Source organism: Podarcis pityusensis (assembly GCF_964106645.2).
Source record: "Podarcis pityusensis genome assembly, chromosome: 1".
Taxonomy (NCBI): Eukaryota; Metazoa; Chordata; class Lepidosauria; order Squamata; family Lacertidae; genus Podarcis; species Podarcis pityusensis.
The window spans coordinates 44,051,148-44,071,082 of NC_138028.1; the positions used below are offsets into that span (position 1 = coordinate 44,051,148).

General features: G+C 45.1%; 2 protein-coding genes across 10 annotated transcripts in view; both read left to right on the top strand.

Annotated features, from left to right (window-relative positions):
• The window catches only part of TYRO3 (TYRO3 protein tyrosine kinase), a 63,468-nt gene extending 51,908 nt beyond the window's left edge, over nucleotides 1-11,560 (top strand). For both annotated transcript variants that reach the window (XM_080996549.1, XM_080996548.1), the window contains exons 14-19: nucleotides 53-145; nucleotides 1,303-1,424; nucleotides 2,322-2,431; nucleotides 4,795-4,954; nucleotides 6,510-6,646; nucleotides 7,108-11,560. In XM_080996549.1, coding sequence (XP_080852675.1) covers nucleotides 53-145; nucleotides 1,303-1,424; nucleotides 2,322-2,431; nucleotides 4,795-4,954; nucleotides 6,510-6,646; nucleotides 7,108-7,483 — 998 coding nt within the window. In that variant the 3' untranslated portion in view covers nucleotides 7,484-11,560. The remainder of the gene's footprint in view (nucleotides 1-52; nucleotides 146-1,302; nucleotides 1,425-2,321; nucleotides 2,432-4,794; nucleotides 4,955-6,509; nucleotides 6,647-7,107) is intronic.
• A 3,875-nt stretch (nucleotides 11,561-15,435) lies between these two features.
• The window catches only part of LOC308471936 (MAX gene-associated protein-like), a 29,107-nt gene continuing 24,607 nt past the window's right edge, over nucleotides 15,436-19,935 (top strand). For 4 of the 8 annotated variants that reach the window (XM_080996248.1, XM_080996254.1, XM_080996253.1 and 1 more), the window contains exons 1-3: nucleotides 16,509-16,662; nucleotides 17,593-17,761; nucleotides 18,193-19,264. In XM_080996248.1, coding sequence (XP_080852374.1) covers nucleotides 18,264-19,264 — 1,001 coding nt within the window. In that variant the 5' untranslated portion in view covers nucleotides 16,509-16,662; nucleotides 17,593-17,761; nucleotides 18,193-18,263. Of the gene's footprint in view, nucleotides 16,024-16,110; nucleotides 16,265-16,508; nucleotides 16,676-17,592; nucleotides 17,762-18,192; nucleotides 19,265-19,935 lie in introns of those variants that run through there. The other 4 variants (XM_080996249.1, XM_080996251.1, XM_080996250.1 and 1 more) reach the window with 4 other exon arrangements.

Consider the following 19,935-nt stretch of genomic DNA (forward strand, 5'->3'; position numbering starts at 1 on the left):
TACCCCCACCTAGTTCAAAAGGAAACCTCAGCATTCTTTTCTTTTATTGTAGCGGATATCTTCACCTCCAATGACATTGAGGAATTCCTGAGGGAAGCTGCCTGCATGAAAGAGTTTGACCATCCGCACGTTACTAAACTGATTGGTGAGCTCTTTTGCATCTCGTATTTAGCACCCAAAGCGTATTTCACAGCTCCTGTGCACAACAGCTCCTGACAATGCCATCCTGGCCACTTACCAGCAGCAAGGGCAGTGGAGCATAGGCACACTGCCCTTGCACCATCCCAGTTAGCAACAGTCATGCAAGTGGCGGGAGAGTGGCTCTGTGGCACCACCCCACCATGCTAGCCATTCCTAGCAGTGCTAAACTGGGAGACGGCAGCATCAACGTCATGTACTGCCCTGTTTTGATACAGTATAAATTCTCTGAGAACTTACATGCTCTCACATTCCAAATGCTCGTAACAGTACAGTGGTACCTTGGGTTAAGTACTTACTTCGTTCCGGAGGTCTGTTCTTAACCTGAAACTGTTCTTAACCTGAAGCACCACTTTAGCTAATGGGGCCTCCTGCTGCCGCCGCACCGCTGAAGCACAATTTCTGTTCTCATCCTGAAGCAAAGTTCTTAACCTGAAGCACTATTTCTGGGTTAGCGGAGTCTGTAACCTGAAGCGTATGTAACCTGAAGCGTATGTAACCCGAGGTACCACTGTACGCTGCTTCTCTTCTCTGACACTCATTTCGCCAACAAATAAACATTATATATCAGACAATTACATTCACTGCACTGTAGACAGAGATGCATTAGGTGAGCAGGTTAAGAAATGGGACATCGGAGCACACGCTATCCTGTTGCGTTAAATGGGAAGTTCCTGGGTTCAAGGGAAGGAAGAAAAAGTCCATTTTTGGATTTATACTATATGGCACTGTGAAGTGCAGAGCTTTTTCTGACAACAACTTAGAGGAGAATGGTTAACATCTGGAAACGCGTTAATGCTTACACATTCTTGTGTAGTAAATAAAAATAGATATCACTGAACACAGGGGCTGGATCAGACCAAAGGTTTAGACATTCAGCCCTCCAGAAAAAATAGCAATGCATTTTTATCAGATTATGAACAAAGGAGTACAATCCGGTGCCCTCCAGATGTTTTGGACTGAAACTTGCACCAGCCCCACTTAGTAGGCCAATGGTCAGGGACGATAGAAGCTGTAGTCCAAAACATCTGGAAGGCAATATGTTTGGGCAGGTGATCAGGGATGACTATACTTGCTAATTGCTCTTTTCTTCTCTCATATCAGGAGTCAGCTTGCGCAATCGGCCTAAAGGCCGGCTTCCAATCCCAATGGTTATCCTGCCGTTCATGAAGCATGGAGACCTTCACTCTTTTCTACTGATGTCCCGGATTGGAGAAAACCCTTTTGTAAGATTCTCTCTCATACCAGATCTCTCACAGAAGAATTAATTGGAAGGTTACACGTCTTTATTTGTTGAATGTACACTATGCATCTTTTTGTATTGGGGCAGACCTCTTATACTCTGCATTAAGTTCAGGCATTCTACTTATTGCTGTCAGTTGAAGACAAATTACAAGCTTTGTTCATTGCTCAGCATATAAACATGTAAAGCTCATCCAGGGCACCTCCAGACATGTGTGTGTGTGTGTTTGCAGTTGTGTTCTGCAACATTTATTAAATGCAATGGATGCAGTAACAGTGCATTAGTTGTGGCCTTATACTAGGCAGTCCATACACCATTCTGCTTTATTAGTTCTGTGTTGATTCCCCAAAGTTTTTTGCACTATTGTTGGGAACTACAGCACAACAAAAGCAGGTTGATTAAACCACCAGAACATTTGTGATATAAGAAGTTACAGGATTTCAGCAGGAAGGTATGTGAACTGCACTGACTGGAAACGAAACAGAATGCCTGCCCTGAAACCTTTGCAGGGGCAAACGGTATTGAGTGTGGGATCCCATGCAATTAGCACAAACCCATGATGAGCACAAATAATCACGCTTGCACAATAAAAGGATGCCCAGAGGGGCATGTAGTCAGATTGGAGCTAGCCACTAAGATTGTTTAAATTATATAGTCCTGTGGAGTTCCATTTTTCCTAACCCAGTTTCTCATACAACGTTTGCAACACATTTAACTGAAACACTTCTTTGATGTGTCTAGATCCAGCCTGGCTCTTCTAATCAGAGTTTGTCATCTCTGGAGTTGATAACAAATGGGAAAATGCCTGAACATAGCATGGCGAAACATTTGCAGTTTGTCCAATAATTGGATGTTTAATAACTGTTCTTCTTTTCTGCAGAACCTGCCTCTTCAGACACTCTTGAAGTTTATGATTGACATTGCTAGTGGCATGGAGTACCTGAGCTCCAAAAACTTCATCCACAGAGACCTTGCTGCTCGGAATTGCATGTAAGTCCACAAAGTCCTTATTGGTTAACTGAAGCATTTGCAGAGATTAAGAGAAACAGAAAAGGTCAGTTGGGAAAGCCCAAGGCTCCCCAGGTGTGGCTGCAGCTGACTTAAGTCCATGAAGGAAACTAGGTCATGGAGAGCCTTTGTGAACAATGAAACAATTCATTGATTGCTTAGCTCTTGCAGGAGATCCAAACAACATTGCCTGCTGCTAATGCATCCATTGCAGGAAAGTTGCAATTTCCCAACATTCGGACTAGTATTTTGAGTTGACAAGGAAAATGTGATTTGCCTCCCTTCCAACGCCACATGAGTGCTCTGAAAACTATTGGGTGGGGAACTTTTGGCTGTCTATATACGTCAAAGTGCAAGTAGATAAATAGGTACCTCTCCAGCGGGAAGGTAAACGGTGTTTCCGTGTGCTGCTCTGGTTCGCCAGAAGCGGCTTAGTCATGCTAGCCACATGACCCGGAAGCTTTACGCCAACTCCCTCGGCCAATAAAGTGAGATGAGCGTCACAACCTCAGAGTCGGTCATGACTGGACCTAATGGTCAGGGGTCCCTTTACCCTTTACCTTATATTACTTGACTCTGGCCCACATCATCCCTGGGCACTGGCCATGCTGGCTGAGGCTGATAGGAGTTGGAGTCCAATATCATCTGAAAGGCCACAGACTTCCCTTCCCTGCGCTAATATCATGGATGCATCTTTCACACTTCTCCATGGCATGAGCTTCACACCTTCCCAACTCCCCAGCCTGAACCTGTGCCATTTTGTCATGTTTTTCCCCCAATATATTCCCTGTGGGTGTGTACTCTCTTGTTGAAGTTCTTAGATGTGACTAACCAAAAAGACAAGCAGCGAGCTCATATAACCCATCTCTTAGACTGCCCACCATTTCAGGAAGGTGGTGACATTGACTCAGAAAGACAAGGCAAGGAGAAATGTTTCAACAAAGGAAAATGTGGGAAGGCTTGCAGGAGAGGATAATTTTTATTTTTTTAAAGAAAGATACATAAAGGAAAAAGCTACTCCCCCCCGCCTCAAATTTTATTTATTGTTTATTTTATTTAGCAAATGTATATACCTCTCAATCAAAAGAAAAATCTCTCTTAAGTGGCAAACAGTTTTCAAATGTATAACACAATATAAAATTCAAAACATGGGTAGAATTCAGAATCATGCTGTGACAAATGTTCCCTCTGCACAAGCATTTTACTTTGCTATATGGAAGAATCCCCCTCCCCTGAATGTTGTTCTGGGGGCGGGATTCTCATGACCTCCCCCCCCCCCAAGACTTATTTTTTCAGGGAGCCCTGTTGCATAAGCGGAAATCCTTGCACAGGGCTCCACTGATAGGGCTTGTCAAGTGAATCCCATCCTTTATTTTTACTGAGACGAGGCAGATCAAAATCAAACAGAGCCATGAAAGTGTCAGAAGCAAGTCTGGAAGACCATAAGGAGGGTTGTGTTTGGCTCTTCCTAAGCAGAAACCCTCTTCTCTCTCCTATCCCATTCTGTGGGGAATTGGATATTATGGTACAGATATTAGTATGCATATAGCACTTCATCTTTTTCTTTTTTTTAAATCTCTTTTGCAACATTGTCTGGAGAGGTGTTTAGAAAATTTAGACCAGTCAGATAAGTGGAGCAACTGGAAAAATCTATAGCAACTTTGTTACACAGACGTATGCTTGGGTACCATTCTGCTATTGTCATGGGTATTTCTCATGATATCAGTGGCCTCTTCAGCTTTCCTCTCAGGGGATGTGTGCTGGTCTTTGAGGAGCTGCTGGGAAGGATGGGGAAGGGGCCTGTTGGGCCCTTCAAGAGCTGATGGCTCCCCTGCTTCTTCTCACTCCTCCTTGAAGGAGGCAAGCTGAAGTGAATCACCTCATCTGTTTGAAACCAGCATCCTCTCCCTGTCACATAGGAAGGTGCCTTCTACTGAGGCAGACCATTGGTTCATCTAGCTCTGCGTTGTCTACACTGACTGGCAGTGGCTGTCCAGGCAGGAGTCTCTCCCAGCCTTACCTGGAGATGCCAGGGATTGAGGCTGGGACCTTCTGCATGCAGGGCAGCTGCTCTTCCACTGAGCTATGCCCTATGGCCTTTAGACATAGGTAGCTCACTTCCTAAGGTAAACAGCTGGGAGACTACCAGTCATGCCGACTACTCAGCAGGTGTTAGCTGCTGATGACTCAGGTTCACCAATAGTCTTAAGCATACTTAGCCCTGTGAGACTCTCAAGCCAGAGAAGGCGGTAGTGTTTGAAGGAGAAACCTGTACTTGTTGTTTTCTTCCTGCGTATGCCAAGTTGCTTGAATTCTTTTTTCTTCTTCTTTTTTGTTTCCTTTAGGTTGGATGAATACATGAACGTGTGCGTTGCTGATTTTGGGCTTTCAAAGAAAATCTATAGTGGAGACTATTACCGCCAGGGCTGTGCCTCCAAGCTGCCAGTGAAGTGGCTTGCCCTGGAAAGCCTGGCGGACAATCTCTACACAACACATAGTGATGTGGTGAGCCTTCTTTGCTCTTCCCAGGAGCACCTGTTTCCCTACGTACAAATTCTGTTGCCGCAAAAACCATGAAGATTCTTGTGGCACCTTAAAGACGATCACATTTATCCAGGCATAAGCCAGGGTGGGGACCTCCAGCCTGCCAGGCCAAATTTGGCCTGGCACAGGTCTCCGTTTGGCCTGCCAGGCCATTTTCCCCAAGCCACACTCACCTGCCCCAAATGTGATGTCAGCTGTGGACAAGGGATATGTATATGGAAATTGGGAGGCTCAATTGCACAGGCAATCCCTGCAGAAAGCAACTTGGCCTCCCCTATGCTTGGCACTGGGAAACACTGAGCAAAGCACATTGGAAGCCCTGGGCTAATATCACACAACGTTTGTGCTCAACGTTTCCCAGTGCCAAGCATAGGGCTGGCCAAGCTGCTTTCTGTGGCATTTGCCTGTGATGAGGGACCATCACGCTTCTCAGTCCAAAGCCAATGCTGGCAATTTTGCAAAATCGAAGTGTGGTGTGCGTGTGAAAGTGCCTTGCACGTCACCAGGGCTGTGACGGAGCTCTGAAACATAAAGCAGCATGAAACAAAAGAAGCGTTTGCAGAGTTGTTGCTGTTCTTTATATCATGTCATCAGGGCACACATGGTGCTTTTGACGCTAGGGGAACAACAGCGGAAAGGGAGGGAAGTGGAGGCAGGGGAAGAACACTGAGTCATGGGAACTAGACGGTGGGCCAGAGGCACAGTGTTCTGTGGGGAACATCATTTTTTCTATGAACTGAAGAAGAACCCTGCTGGATCAGACCAAAGATCTATTTAGCCTAGCATCTCGTTTCTCACAGTGGCCAACTAGATGCTTCTGGGAAGCCCATAAAGAATAGTCCTCTCCTGCCCATTCATCCCCAACACACACACATAATGGAAAGAACACATTTCTTACATTTGTATGCTGCCCATTATAACTTGGTTTTCTGTGCAGCTTCCAGAGACGTCACAATACGATTCACACCGTTCTAACATGGTGCAATTACTGAGAAAGATCACTGATTGTCATATTGTATGCTACCCTGGGCTCCCATGTAAGGATACAAACATCGCATTTTGTTAATACAGCGCGATTGCTCTGCGAAAAGAAGACTGCCCCCTCTAGTGTAATGTTGTGGTAGTCCTCGGCCGAAGAGGGGTGTTTGTGTTCATTAACAACTGGATTTTAAAAAGCAATGAGTTACATACCTATTAGGAGTTAGTTGTCTTTTCTGGGCCTGTTAAAATGATACTCAGTTTGTGCAGTAAAGAACCGCTTTTAATATTATTTAGGATTATTTACAGAAGGAGGAAAGATAGAAAATTATGACTGAAAGCACAGTCCTTTGACACACTCAGACTGAACTGCACTGGAACAGGAAATCCTGGAATCATCTCTGTCCGATTATACTGGGAGCAAGACTGAAAAAAAGACGACTGATATTCTAAGCATGTTTCTTCTCCTGAAATTGTTTTTAAATATGCTTCTCCCATTTGTTTAACTATATTTTCCCCCTCCCCTACTGTATTTCAGTGGGCATTTGGTGTGACAATGTGGGAAATTGTGACGCGGGGGCAAACTCCTTATGCAGGCATTGAGAATGCAGAAATTTACAACTACCTCATCAGTGGAAACAGACTGAAACAGCCCCTGGAGTGCTTGGAAGATGTGTGAGTAGTTTATTAAGCCATTTGGTTTTCCAAACATGAACATTTTCTTCTACAGTGCAGACCACACTATGATAAGCAGAAGTTCCACAAAAATACTGCCATACTTTGGGCCAGCTCAGATAGGAGGAAGTCCCATTGGGCTGTGCCCATTGTAGAGAATGCTTTCTTAATGGACAGAGGGGTGGGTTGCATGATTTAATTGAGATTCTTCCATATTATTTTGATACTGTTCAGCTTGCCTTCAATGTGCTTTTGCCAACGTGCTTTTGAAAATGTATTTTGCATTCAAAACAGAAACAAATCTATTTAACCGCTGTGTTCCACTGGGCAGAGGGAACACACACTGGTATGCAGCTTTTATTTTTAATATATAAATATATGTTCCCAGTGCAGCTTACACAGCCTTTGGTTGTCCCGAGGTGCTTCTTTTCTCATTTTGTTTTGTTCTGTTTGTCGTGCAGCTACGATCTCATGTGCAGATGCTGGCATTCAGAACCTAAACTACGCCCCAGCTTCGGAGCCCTGAAACTGCAACTAGAAATGATCTTGGCCAGACTGTCTTTGCTCTCATCCAGTCAGGACCCCTTGTATGTCAACATTGGGAAGCCACAAGAAGCCTACAGGAATGACCCCTCAACGGATTGTCCCTTTGGAACATTGGACGGTGACGCGAACATTGCAGGAGCAGCTGCTGCCGCTGTCACGAGTGACTATCGTTACATCATGAGCCCCTTGTGCCTTGGGAGTGATGCTGAAAGCGAAAGGCATCCGGACGCATCTGAGGGGGAAGCCAGGAGCCTTCTTTATGATTTGGAGATGGGACCAAAACGATGTTAGCCTGAAAGGAAGGGGGGGGGGGAAATGACACTCCACTCTCCTCCAATAAGATGTGTGCATTTTTATCATCATCTGGTACTGCTTTACAAAGACAGTTGTAGGCTGCTTTTAACCAGCATAGGTAGCTGTAAAATGAGCTACTTCTGCAGCTGTTTGAGTTGCTGTGGCTCATGCTCAAAATGACCACAAATCTTTATCACCTATTGGCCTTCTGAAACTAACTTCCTGCAATGGTGAAATGAAATCCAGTGGGAGTGGCCTAGTCTGTACTTACAGCCAGCGAATGCCTGTTTGTCAACCGAATTGATAATGGAATATTGGAGTTGAGCAGGGTGCTACTCAGCATTCTCTCTTTTTTGGTAAGATTTTCCAGCTCTGAGCAAGGAAGATTGGGACCAGCACATGTGGTGGGGAAATGATCTGCTATTGATGGATACTGTATTTAAGGGCGTGAGGGGGAACAGTAGTTTAGCAGTACCACCTAGTCCTCTTGTCTACCTCAGTGGTTCTCAAACTGGCTGCTTCTGTACAATGAAGAAATCTTGCGCCGTTTCTCAGATTGTTACAGTATTTGGTTGTTGGATGGAAGCATTCCTCAAGGCTGGCAGCTAAGCAGCAACATGCAGGCACGGTTTTTGCCAGCCTGATACCCTCCAGATCTTTTTTGGCTACAGTTCCTATCAGCGCCAGGCAGCGCAGCTGATGGGATTTGTAGAAGAAAACATCTAGAGGCCACCAAGTTGGTGAAGGCTGTTCTGACATCTCCCTGCAGAGTTGGCCTTCTCCCACACTGCAGGACTGGGTTTTCTTGTCTTTCTTTGCTTTTCGATGTTTGACGTGAAGTTGGTTGTATGCACAGTTGCCTTGTCAGCAAAACTCTATGACAGGGTGACAAATGCATACGGACGAAACCAAACTTCAGACAGACTTTGAGAGACCAGTGTAGGACAAGCAGTTAGCACATGGGAAAATTTGATACTAAGGCTGCAGTAGCATACTTACCTATCTAGGAATAAATCCCACTGAACTCAGTGGGACTTACTTTTGAGCAGACACATCTAGGATAGCGCTGTGTGGACAAAGTACAAAAAGTGCATATACGAAAAGGAGGTCTATAATGATAGTAAGAGGCAGAACTTTAAATTAAAAACAGACGTTTATTTTATAAACTTTATCCTAAAAAAATTAATATTAGCTGCAGCAAGGAAATTGCTCAGTTGACATCAGCAGAAAAACTCAGTAGGTACCAATGGAATGCTTTCCATGCAGAGAAGTAGTTTTCAGTCAGAAAGACTTTGAGAATCACTGGCTTACTTCATTAGAGGTTGTTCCAGCATTCTGCAGAGATTCAACTGCATTGGAGCATAACTTCACGTATTTTGGTAACCTTACAGAATGAAATGTTCATTTTTGAGCTCTCATTTTTCCAATAAGCCTGTTTTGATTAATCATAACTGAAAAGAATAACACGCACTTTGAAGAAGACTACTTTGACAATGTGTAAATCAGTCAGTGTTTCTGTATTTTGCTGTTCCTAACATAAGGTATGCCTAGGGCATTACACCTTACCATGGCTGCCTGAATTTTTAGCAAACCTAAATTCTTCCTATTGGGCTGTTAGAAAAATTCCCTGATGCAGCAGTACTCAATATGCAGCCACAGAATCGCATTGGGTGCATCAATTTTTAAATTAAGTATTTTTCGGTCCAGCTGGTTTCCATGAGAATGCTTAACGTATGTGTAGCTCTCTGCTGTTCGAAATCCATAGGTATTAAAGCGGTGGGAGCAGGGGTATTGGATCATGCCTAGTATTATATATGTTTCCAGGCTGCAGGTCTCTTATAGCAGAGATGGGGAACCTGTTGACTTTCCCAATGTTATTGTATTCCTAACTCCCACCAGCCTCTGCCAGTAGGGTCAATGGTCACGGATTGTGAGGACAGTTCTGCAACAATCTTCCCCATCTCTGCCTTAGAGGCTTTTGGCACAACAAAACTCCACCCATGATAAGAGAATACCACTGATAATATGTTTGCATTATTAGTTACGCTTAGAGCTGTTTTTCCTATTGAGCTTACTGGCGCGTTGCGCCAGGCGCTGGCCTCTCAGGGGCACCACAGCGAGTGGGGGAGCTGTGTGCCTTTGCCGGCGGCCCCCCCTTTCCCTGCACACCTGCCAGCTGTGCCCCGCCAACTATATGACTGGTGGGCTGCAGCTTCCTTCCCAAGCCTCCGCGGAAGGAGAGCGACCCCCACAGAGGCTTGGGAAAAGGTCAACAAGTCGACAACTTTGGAAAAGAGGGGGGCCTTGGAGGGATCTTTGCGCCATGACACCGGATATGCCTAAGACGGCCCTGGTCATGCTTTCCTTTTTTTGCTGTTTCATTTAGTGCTCACTGAGGCTACATTTCTTCCTGCCCCTTGTGAAACAAGGGAATCTAGAATTACTGGAATTCAAACCACCAAACAGATCCTCCTGAGAGACACTGACAAGGCCCCTTCTCACATTCCGTTTACCACTTTCAGGTTTTAATCAGTAATGTTCACATATGCTTTTCTAGATGGTTAAAAGACTGGAGGGGTCACTCTCATGTGCCAGGAACTTTGCAGAGTCAATAACTCATCAAAGCTTTTCCATCTCTGCCCCGCCTCTAGCACCATCCTTCAGCATGACTACGAAACAGCAGCTGGGACGGGGAGAGGCGGGCTATGCAGCTGGAACTAGGCCCTGTTCTCTCCTTTTATGCAACAGTAACCATGCTGATTGTGTGAACAAAGGAGTGGCTAAAGGTCTGGTGGTTTGCATTCAGTTTTCGTGAAAAGCAAGCATAGAAATATTACACGTATTAATAAATATGTTAGGTTGTGAACCACCTTTAGATCGGCGGGTGAAGGGCAGTATACAAATTCAATTAATAATAATAATAAAGAAACAGCATGAGCTAGGGGGAAAGTTCTTGATTTGTGCAAACATCATCAGTGGTATGCTTTTATTGCCCGTGGTATCTGTTGTGCATATGGGCTTCCCATCATCACAGCACTATGTTACCAAAAGCAAGTAATAGATGTGTTGCTGGTGGTATGAGTTAAAAATGGTTTTATGAGTTAAAAATGGTTCTATGCAGTCAATGCTGAGAAAGCCATATTCTGTGTTCTGGAATGAAGCATTAGATTTGGGATCAAAAAATTTCATTAGAACAGTTCCTCTATCTACTTAACAAAACTCACCAGTTCCTCTACAAAATATTGTGATGGAAGCCCAAGTTTCAAATTATACTTTTGAGTCTGAATGCATATGTGAAATAAGTATTTTGCAATTTCCAGCGTGGAAATTCTGCAGCATACTGCAGTTGTTTGAACCTGGGATTTTTATGGACACTCACCTGATTGAATTAAGACAGTCAAAGCAACTGTCCTACAGAAACCTTCCCAATGAATGGCCTATGCAATAATTCAACATGGGTGTCGAGTGGAGTTTGTTAGAAGTTATGCCCTGCCTCCCTCAAGTTTACTAAACATGTTTACAGGAGACTGGTGAGAACATAGTTGTTAACCAAGTACTGCCTTCTCACCATACCTGTGCTCTCATAGCAAGCAGTGTGAAACATGTTGTTTAACAGACTGACCCTTTAGTTCCAGTATTCAAGAGTGAGCGTCTTTGCTTGTGTGATCAGAACAGCATCACCCCCACACAAGAGGGAAGTATCAACAGGTTAAAAGTTTGAAGTACCAAAAATAATGAAGGGGAAAACAAACCTAAGAGGGACCCTAAAGAGGCCTGAGCATGCTCAGTGGCTTAGAATGCTGCTTGAATGTGGGGAGGTGGGATGGAACCCTAAACAGAAGCAGTCCATGCTGCAACCTTTTGTTGCAGCTCCCACTTGTGCCTCTTTCATTCGGAATTAAGTCTCATGAGTTCAGTGGGATTCATTCCCAAACAAATGTGCATCAGATTGCAGCTTATGTTTCCTGCAGCAGCCACCTAGCAAGCAGAGCAAGTGTATATATAAAATCTAATTTTCTGAAGCATGTCATTAGTTTTTATGCTTTTTTAAAATAAAATATGTACTGTGTCTTAGTGCTTGCTTTTTATTCCCTTCATGCCATCACTTTACTGTTGCTTTTATAAAAGGTTCAAAATAGAAACAAACTTGACTGTTCCCAAGATCAAAGGTAAAGAGACCCCTGACAATTTAGTCCCGTTGCGAACAACTCTGGGGTTGCGGCGCTCATCTCACTTTACAGGCTGAGGGAGCCGGCTTTTGTCTGCTTCCGCAGACAGTTTTTTCCAGGTCATGTGGCCAGCATGACTGGCAAAACCAGAGCAGCGCACGGAAACGCCGTTTACCTTCTCGCCGGAGCAGTACCTATTTATCTACTTGCACTTTTTGACCTGCTTTCGAACTTCTAGGTTGGCAGGAGCAGGGACCAAGCAACGGGAGCTTACCCCGTCACAGGGATTCGAACTGCCAGCCTTTTGATCGGCAAGCCCAAGTGGCACTGGTTTAACCCACAGCACCACCCACGTCCCCTCTCCCAAGATCAAACTACCGCTTAAAACATTGTTCTCAAGGTTGAGTAGACAAAATTGAAGGGAAGGATAAGAGTGTACCAGCTTTCTCATGATGCATGACTACTTTAGCACTGCAGCTGCTGAAGCCTTTCCTCCTGCTATAAACCATTCATCAAGCGCTGCTTTGTGAAGTCTCATGCCAGCAACTTCTCAAAACTTCCTCATCAGAGCTGGTGTTGCCATTCGACAGAGTGAGGCGATTGCCTCAGGCAGCTGGTGCTGGGAAGCAGCCCCCTGGCTGTAACTTGTTGGAGGACAGAGCTGTGCATGCCTTCTGGCCTGCTCTGTGCCCCCACAACCTGCCTGCTGCCCTCAGGTGCCACAGAGGGTACTATCCCATTGCCAGTATTGAAATAAGATTCAGCGGCCTGTCCAGGGCATGAAATTCTTTTTCATCTCAGGCAGCAAAATGTACTGCGCTGGTTCTGCTCCTGCTGTGGAATATTTGATCTGAGACTGATGCTATGGAGGGGCTCTATGTCAAGATACTTCTAAGTCCTTTCAGAATTGACTTATCGACTGTCACATTTTGTTATCCACCACCCAAGGAACACGAAACGAGAAACAAAGGTAGAGGTTGTTTAACAAGAGACAAGGAAGTGCTGTTAAATGGCACTGTCAAGCTGGGGTGGGAAACCTCAGTCCTGGAGGGCCACATGTGGCCTTCTAGTCCTCTCTAGCTGGCCTCCAGGACTCTTTCCCACACTATGCCCCTCACTGGCTCTGATCTGTGCCTTCCTTCAGTGCTTTTGCTTGACTGAAATGTGTCTTTCAATGCCTCTTGCTTGCCTGGATAGAGAGATTTGGGGGAGGGAGGTGGTGTAGTAGCCACTTTTTCATTGCTGGAGCATACACACCAAGAGTCACAGTCATTGTTCTACCCACTTTCGTCTCTAGCCCCACCCACTTTTGCATCTGGCTCCGCCTACCACTGACATGCAGCCCCCAGGGGGTTACTCGTGAATGATACAAAAGGGCTCCCCGATGTAAAAAAAATCACCTACTGTAAATATTCTGAATTTGCTTCTTTTTCTTGAGAAGTAGAAAGTGTTTTCAATTGCACTAAGCCCAAGTCTTGGGAATGCATTGTTGAGTTAATTTTTTTATTTTTATTTTTATTTTTATTTATCCTTCAGAAAATAGAAGTGTAAAAGATGTATTACAGTACTTATCACAGAAGTATTACTTGTAACTTGAATCCATTGGTTTGGGTCCTACCCTCCAGAGGAGAAGACAAGCTTGCTCCATTTTCCATGTGACAGCCCTTTAGATCAGGCTTCCTCAAACTCGGCTCTCCAGTTGTTTTTGGCCTGCAACTCACATGATCCCTAGCTAGCATGACCAGTGGTCAGGGATGATGGGAATTGTAGTCTCAAAACATCTGGAGGGCTGTTTGAGGAAGCCTGCTTTAGATATTTGAAGGTGGCTATCAGCTCCTCTCAGGCTCCTCTTTTCCAGGCCAAACATACCAAACTCCCTCAACCATTCCTCATAAGGCTTGGTTTCCAAACCCTTGATCACCTTTATGACCCTCCTCTGCACACGTTCCAGCTTGTCAATACCTTCTTAAATTTGTAAATTTGGTACTGTTATGTACTGAATTGAATAGGATCCAAAATGTAGCAGTCTGATTGGTCCTAGAACAGTAGGATTCAGAATGCAGCAGTCTGATTGGTCCTAGAACAATAGGATCCAGAATGCAGCAGTCTGATTGGTCCACAGGAGCCACCCAATCCAACACCAGGTGGAAGTGAATCCACAACCTGATTGGCCTACAGGAGAATCCCGGAATTAGCCAATCACATGCAGCCCATTGTGTAAATAATGTATATAAAGCAGACATTCTGGGAGAACTTCCATTCCTCCTCACCGCTATGAGCTGAATAAAGAGCATGAAATCCACTCTCGACTCCGAGTATATTTCAGGTACTGAGCACAGTACTCCAGGTGGTAATATTACTTCCATTGATCAGGACGTTAGATGTCTGTTGATGCAGTCAAGTATAGCATTTGGTTTTTTTGCTGCTATATCACTCTGTTGACTCATGTTAAGCTTGTGTTCTACTAAGACCCCTATATTCTTTTCACATGTTCCACTGCCAACTTCTTGGACAACTTCAAACATCACATTTGCTTGCACTTTATTTTTGAAATAGGCCACTGCTGTTTTTCAGATCTTCATTGCCTCTGTACAATCCACATTTGGTTATCCATCTGTGTGAGAAATGGATAGTGAAGATTTTCTACACTGCTTTTCATCTGTGCCCAGATAAGCTCTGGTAACATCCTTTACTAGAAGACACTGAACCATATGCTCAGTGATTTGTTTTAGGTTATCTTTGTACAGCTGGTTTGTAATTAATTCTTATAGATTTTATTTGTAATTGTTGTATTTTAATTTTATAAGCTGCCCTGAAAGGTTCCTTAGAATGGTACAAAATATTTGTAATAAGCATTCAGTATTGGTAATCTCTATACACAGACCACTTTAATATATTGTGGTTTCACACTCACTTCTATTTTTTTTTAACTGGGGACCTTTGTAAGATGACTGTTCTTCCATTATGGAAGGTGGCAAATCCTTCACATATCTTTTGAAGGCTTGTTTTAGGGCCGTATCACAGATATTTATGTGTAGCAAAAACTTTGTACACCAAAAATCCAATCTAGTTCTATAGTTCCTTACACCCTGGATGTGAACTTTATACAGCAAGTTCAATTTGGACCATTGCTCACCTCGATCTCTTACATAATTAGGTTGCAATCATATGTTTTAAATCAGTATGTGGCTGTTTCACTGCGTATGTATATCTGAGAACGTCATAACTAGATACAGTTCCTCAAGGCGTGAACAATATACAGTACCAAGTGTAAATAATCCTTTTGCTTCCCCGATTGCTGAACTCCACTTCTCATCAGCCCAGCCAGCACGATGCGAGTTGGAACAGGTTCCCCTCCCTGGTGTACAAGACACACTGCCCTATGCTCTCATTGCTCCTTTTTTGTTGGTAAGGGTGTAGCTGGGAGGGGGCAGCTGCCCCCCACATCAAATAAATAAAAGAAAAATACTTAACAAAAAATAGAAATGGTAGAAAATTTTGAGATTATTCTGAGCACTTGGGGTTAAAAGAAAGCAATTTAAAACAACTGTTGTTGATACATTCCATTCCGAATCTGCTAGACAATGGAAAATGACAGGAGGGTGTCCTCCTGCCCCCCATAAATCCTGGCTATGCCCATGAGCCGATGGCTCTCTGCAAGAAAAATCCAAGCATCAAGTCTCTTAGGGTAGCAAGAAAAAGGCAGCCCAAATTTGCAAGCTGCAATTGGAAATAGTTTATTGAATATTTACAGATAAATTGTAAGCAGGTAAGGAAATTGGCAGGATTACTGCAACAATATGCAGTTTCCTAAGAGCATATATTTAAAGAAGATGAATAAATGAGCACATTAAGTTCATTTGGATATGCAGAAGATATTAAGAATAAATTTAAGGAACCACAGAAAGAGGGGGAAGGAAGCCAAGTTTTGAAATGTCACAATGAAATGTATAAACCTGAAAAGTATAAATACTTTTTTTAAAAAAATAAAATAAAGAATTTGCAAGCTGCCGCAACCCAATCTTTGCATTTTAAATTCGGAAGCAAGTCGCACTGAGTTGAGAGAGCCACATTCCGCGGGGATCAAACTCCCACGTGCTTGCCAGGTTTGGACTCGAAAGGCGCAGGGGCGCCCGGCAGGAGGGGGCGCGCGCGGCCAGCCAGGGATGGCTCGGCGCGCGAGCAGGTGGACAGGGAGCGAGCGCCCCTTTTCCTGGGCAGGTGGGACGAGGCCAGCAGCAGCCGCGCCCCTTTTCCTCCACTTCCCCTCATGCCGCCCCGATATCTACATTTACAGCTCCGCCCTGCGGGCTCCCAAGCAAGCCCCACCCCGCGCCTTCCACGGGTCTCGCCCCCAGGCCGACCCAGGTAAGGCGGACTGCAGCCCTCAGGAGCCCCGTCCGAAGGGAGGGGAGGGCGTGCACGTGACCGCGCGTCGGCCCGCGCCGTGGAAGCTCTACGTCACGCGAGCGGACGGTCTGTGTCCGCCTGGCAGCAGCAGCAGCAGCAGCACCACGTTTCTGTCTTGCCTCTGCAGCGGGAGGTGCGCGCGCGCGCGCGCGGGGCTGGGGGGGCACCTGGGGCCCAGACCCCGCCAGGTAGGCGCGAGGTAAAGCTGCGGGTCGGGGGTGGCGGGCAGCGGAAGGCTCTCCTTCGCGGGCGCCCACCTTCCCTCGTGCCTCCCTCGCCTCTTCCAGGCGGCGGCGGGGGGAATGGGAAGAGCCACCGACCGTAAACATCCGGAGGGCGGGCGGGACAAAGCCCCGGATTGGCTCCATGAGAGTGGAAAGGGCGAGCGAGTCGGTCAGAGTTTAGCGCCCGCGTGGCGGATTCATTCCCTCCCACCCCAGATTTGTTGGTGCGGGAAGTTGGGGTGCAAGTCTCCCTCCCGCCCAATTGAGAGCGAGAAGGGCTGCACTTGGGTTTGGATGTCTGGAGGGACACCTGAGCAGCACAGGCTGTGGGGCAGGAGCAGGGCTGATTCGACGCAACGGAAGCCTCCTTGAGGTATTTGGCTGAGGTGCGGGTGTAAAAAGAATGGCAGCAAACCGAAGAGGAGCGAAGCGAGCAGCTTCCTTTGGTAGCTTTCCGCGTTCAGCAGAGTTATTCGCCTGCTGGACGCTGGAAATGCAGCCCCCCCCCCCGCCCGCCCGCGCGCGCAAGAACCGCTGTCTCGTGCGCAAGTCCGTCTGTTTTCTTGGCGGAACTCCCTCCTAGAAAAGGGTAGCTTTTGCAAAGGCAATGGGGTTAGGTCGCGTGATGCACCAACACGGTACCTTTCTTATGGAGAGAAGATCAACGTCAGAGTTGGCCCCTTCTTGATTTGTTCACCTCACATAAACAATTTATGTAGCCAATGGGGAAGGATGTTTGACTGTGTGTTGCTTTACCTTACTTTCCCCTTCTGATGCACTAAATATGAACTTTGTGAAATTCAGGACAAAGAGTGTGTTGGGGTGGGGGTTTGTGCCTTTGGGTATTGTGCACTGATTTACAGCATGAATTCTTCTTTAAAGTTTTGCTTTTTGAAATGCGGTTGATATGTGCTTGTTGGTGATGGGAACTGTTTAATGGGTTTTTTGGAATTGTTCTGATAACTCTGTGTTTGTGTGTTTGAAAGCTTCTTCGTGCTGCAGTGGCACAAAGAAAAGAATGAGCAAGGCCTTTAGGTGATGTAGCTCTGGTACCTCGCCTTACGAATGCTTCGGGTTACGCTCTCCGCTAACCAGGAAGTAGATGCCCCTTGTTGCAAACTTTGCCCCGGGATACTAGTAGTTTCCGGTTACAAACGGACCTCCAGAACAGATTAAGTTCGTAACCGGAGGTACCACTGTACTCTACTGGTGTTGGGTTAAAAGTGTAATTGTGTTTTACTCTCTGTTTTTGATGGTGTGTGTTTTAATGCCTTTTTAAAATCTGTCTGCTATTTTTCTACAGGGAAGCTGTTATTCTGTAGTTGGTTTGTACATCTAGGGGCAAATATCTTCACCTTCCTTTACCTGGCTGTTGGTGAGAAGGACAAAGGCCAGAGATGTGTGTGAGAGCTAGAAGCTAGAATCAGGCTGAGAGACAGAGCCATGCCTGATTTCTGCTGGAATCTAAGGCTGTGAGTATGGGAGAAGCAAGATCTTCTTGGGATGTTAATACTGTGAGCCCCTTCATTGTAGGCTCAGGTGGTATATAAGTGTAAATAAATGATATATCATAAAGACACCACAGTCTCTGCTGTCCCTCATTCTGCAAAATCGATCTCTGGGTAAGTGCCTGCAACCTCCAGAATCTCTCACCGCTTGGAGATTGGGGTGGTGTGCAACAATGTTATCTGTTCTGACCACCCAATCTTCTAATTAGCTGAAACACCTGGGCCTTGTTTACACATCATATTAAACCTCGGTTAAACTAAACTATGGTTAAATGTGTATGGGTTGGGGCATGCTGCTGAAATCACATGTGCTTTCCTTCTCCACTTATGTTCTTATTTCAAGCCTACTTTTTCTCTGCAAATATTTATTGTGTATTTTGTTGTTTCTTGACAAGGTGGCCATGAGGGAAAGGCTGTCAGAACTCTTGCAACTTCGGAGTTGATATGATAATTTACAACACTGTACATGATGAAGAAGCAACCAATGGCCTTTGGGAATGAGGATGGTGGAAAGGTGTTGGGTAAAGTGCCTGCTCTTTACGTTCTCATGAAACAGCCGCAGATCACTGGAGAAGCTGACCAAGGAGACTTAGTTTCAAATCAAGAGGACAATGGCCTTGCAGCACCAGTAAAATTGAAAGTGAAGACCTGCCTTCCAGCAGATTGCACCTCAGGAAGCATTACTGTTACCTTAGACAACAACAATATGTGGAATGAGTTCTACTATCGCGGCACAGAAATGATTCTGACTAAGCAGGGAAGGCGGATGTTTCCATACTGTCGATACTGGATAACAGGCTTAGACTCCAAGCTGAAGTATATATTGGTCATGGATATTTCTCCAGTTGACAACTTACGCTATAAATGGAATGGCCATAGTTGGGAGCCCAGTTGGAAAGCAGAACCCCATGTGCTGGGAAGAGTATTCATTCACCCCGAATCGCCTTCTACTGGCCGTTACTGGATGCAGCAGCCGGTCTCTTTCTACAAACTCAAACTTACTAACAATACCTTGGACCAGGAAGGGCATATCATCCTGCACTCTATGCACCGCTATCTACCTCGGCTACACTTGGTGCTTGCTGACAGAGTCACAGAGGTTATTCATCTAAATGGTCCTGATGTCCATACCTTCATTTTCCCACAGACAGAGTTCTTTGCTGTGACTGCCTATCAAAACATACAAATGACACAACTGAAAATAAACTACAACCCATTTCTCAAAGGGTTCAAGAAAGCTGGTCTGAGCAGCAGACCTGAACATAAGGCAATGCAAAATGATTGCCCAGAGCAGAAAAGACGTAGAGTTTCTAACTTTACAAGCAGTTACAGGTGTCTCACTGAAGGTGATGTTTTGGATCCAAAGCAAAGAGACGTAGATGCTTCATGTAATGCTTGGAAGATGTATAAAACTTCTTTGGAGAAAGAAACATTTACTCCAGACACAAAATGTGATGCGTCTGAATGGTACAGTTACATATCTATCATTATTGGGGATGAGTGATTCCCATCAACTGGTAATTGGAGGCTTACTGCCTGTGATGGTGGAGGTAGAACACAGTGATCATTGCTGGTAGCCATTGATAAACTTGTCCTCTATGTATTTGTCTAATCCTCTTAAAGCCATGCAAGGTGGTGGCCATTGCTACACTTCATGGTAACAAATTTCATAGTTTAACTATGTGCTGTGTCCTAAATAGTTTGGGGCCATTCTGTATTCAGTTTCATTGGATAGCCCCAAACCATGCAAAATTTTATAGGCTTTTATCTTGTGTGTGTGTGTGTGTGTGTGTGTGTCCCCTACCTTTTCCCTACACTTAAACACCCAAAATGTTGTAACCATTCCAGCCCCATGTTGGTAATCTTGGCTGCTCTTAGTGTTGTGGGAACTGTATGTAGAATACATAATTTTTATGGCGATCCCAAGGAAAGCTGTGGCATGTGGTAGGCAGTTCAAAATGGTTGATAGAAGATGTCACATGATGCCGTTTGATGGATGGGTGAAATTTATTAGAAATGGCTTGGTTGGGTATTTTGGAGATGTGTTTTGGGCCATATTAAGCCTGCAGATGAGATCTTCACCACCAGTGAGTGCCCTGGCCACCCTGCACCGCTTTCTGACTCACTTAGTGCTAAGT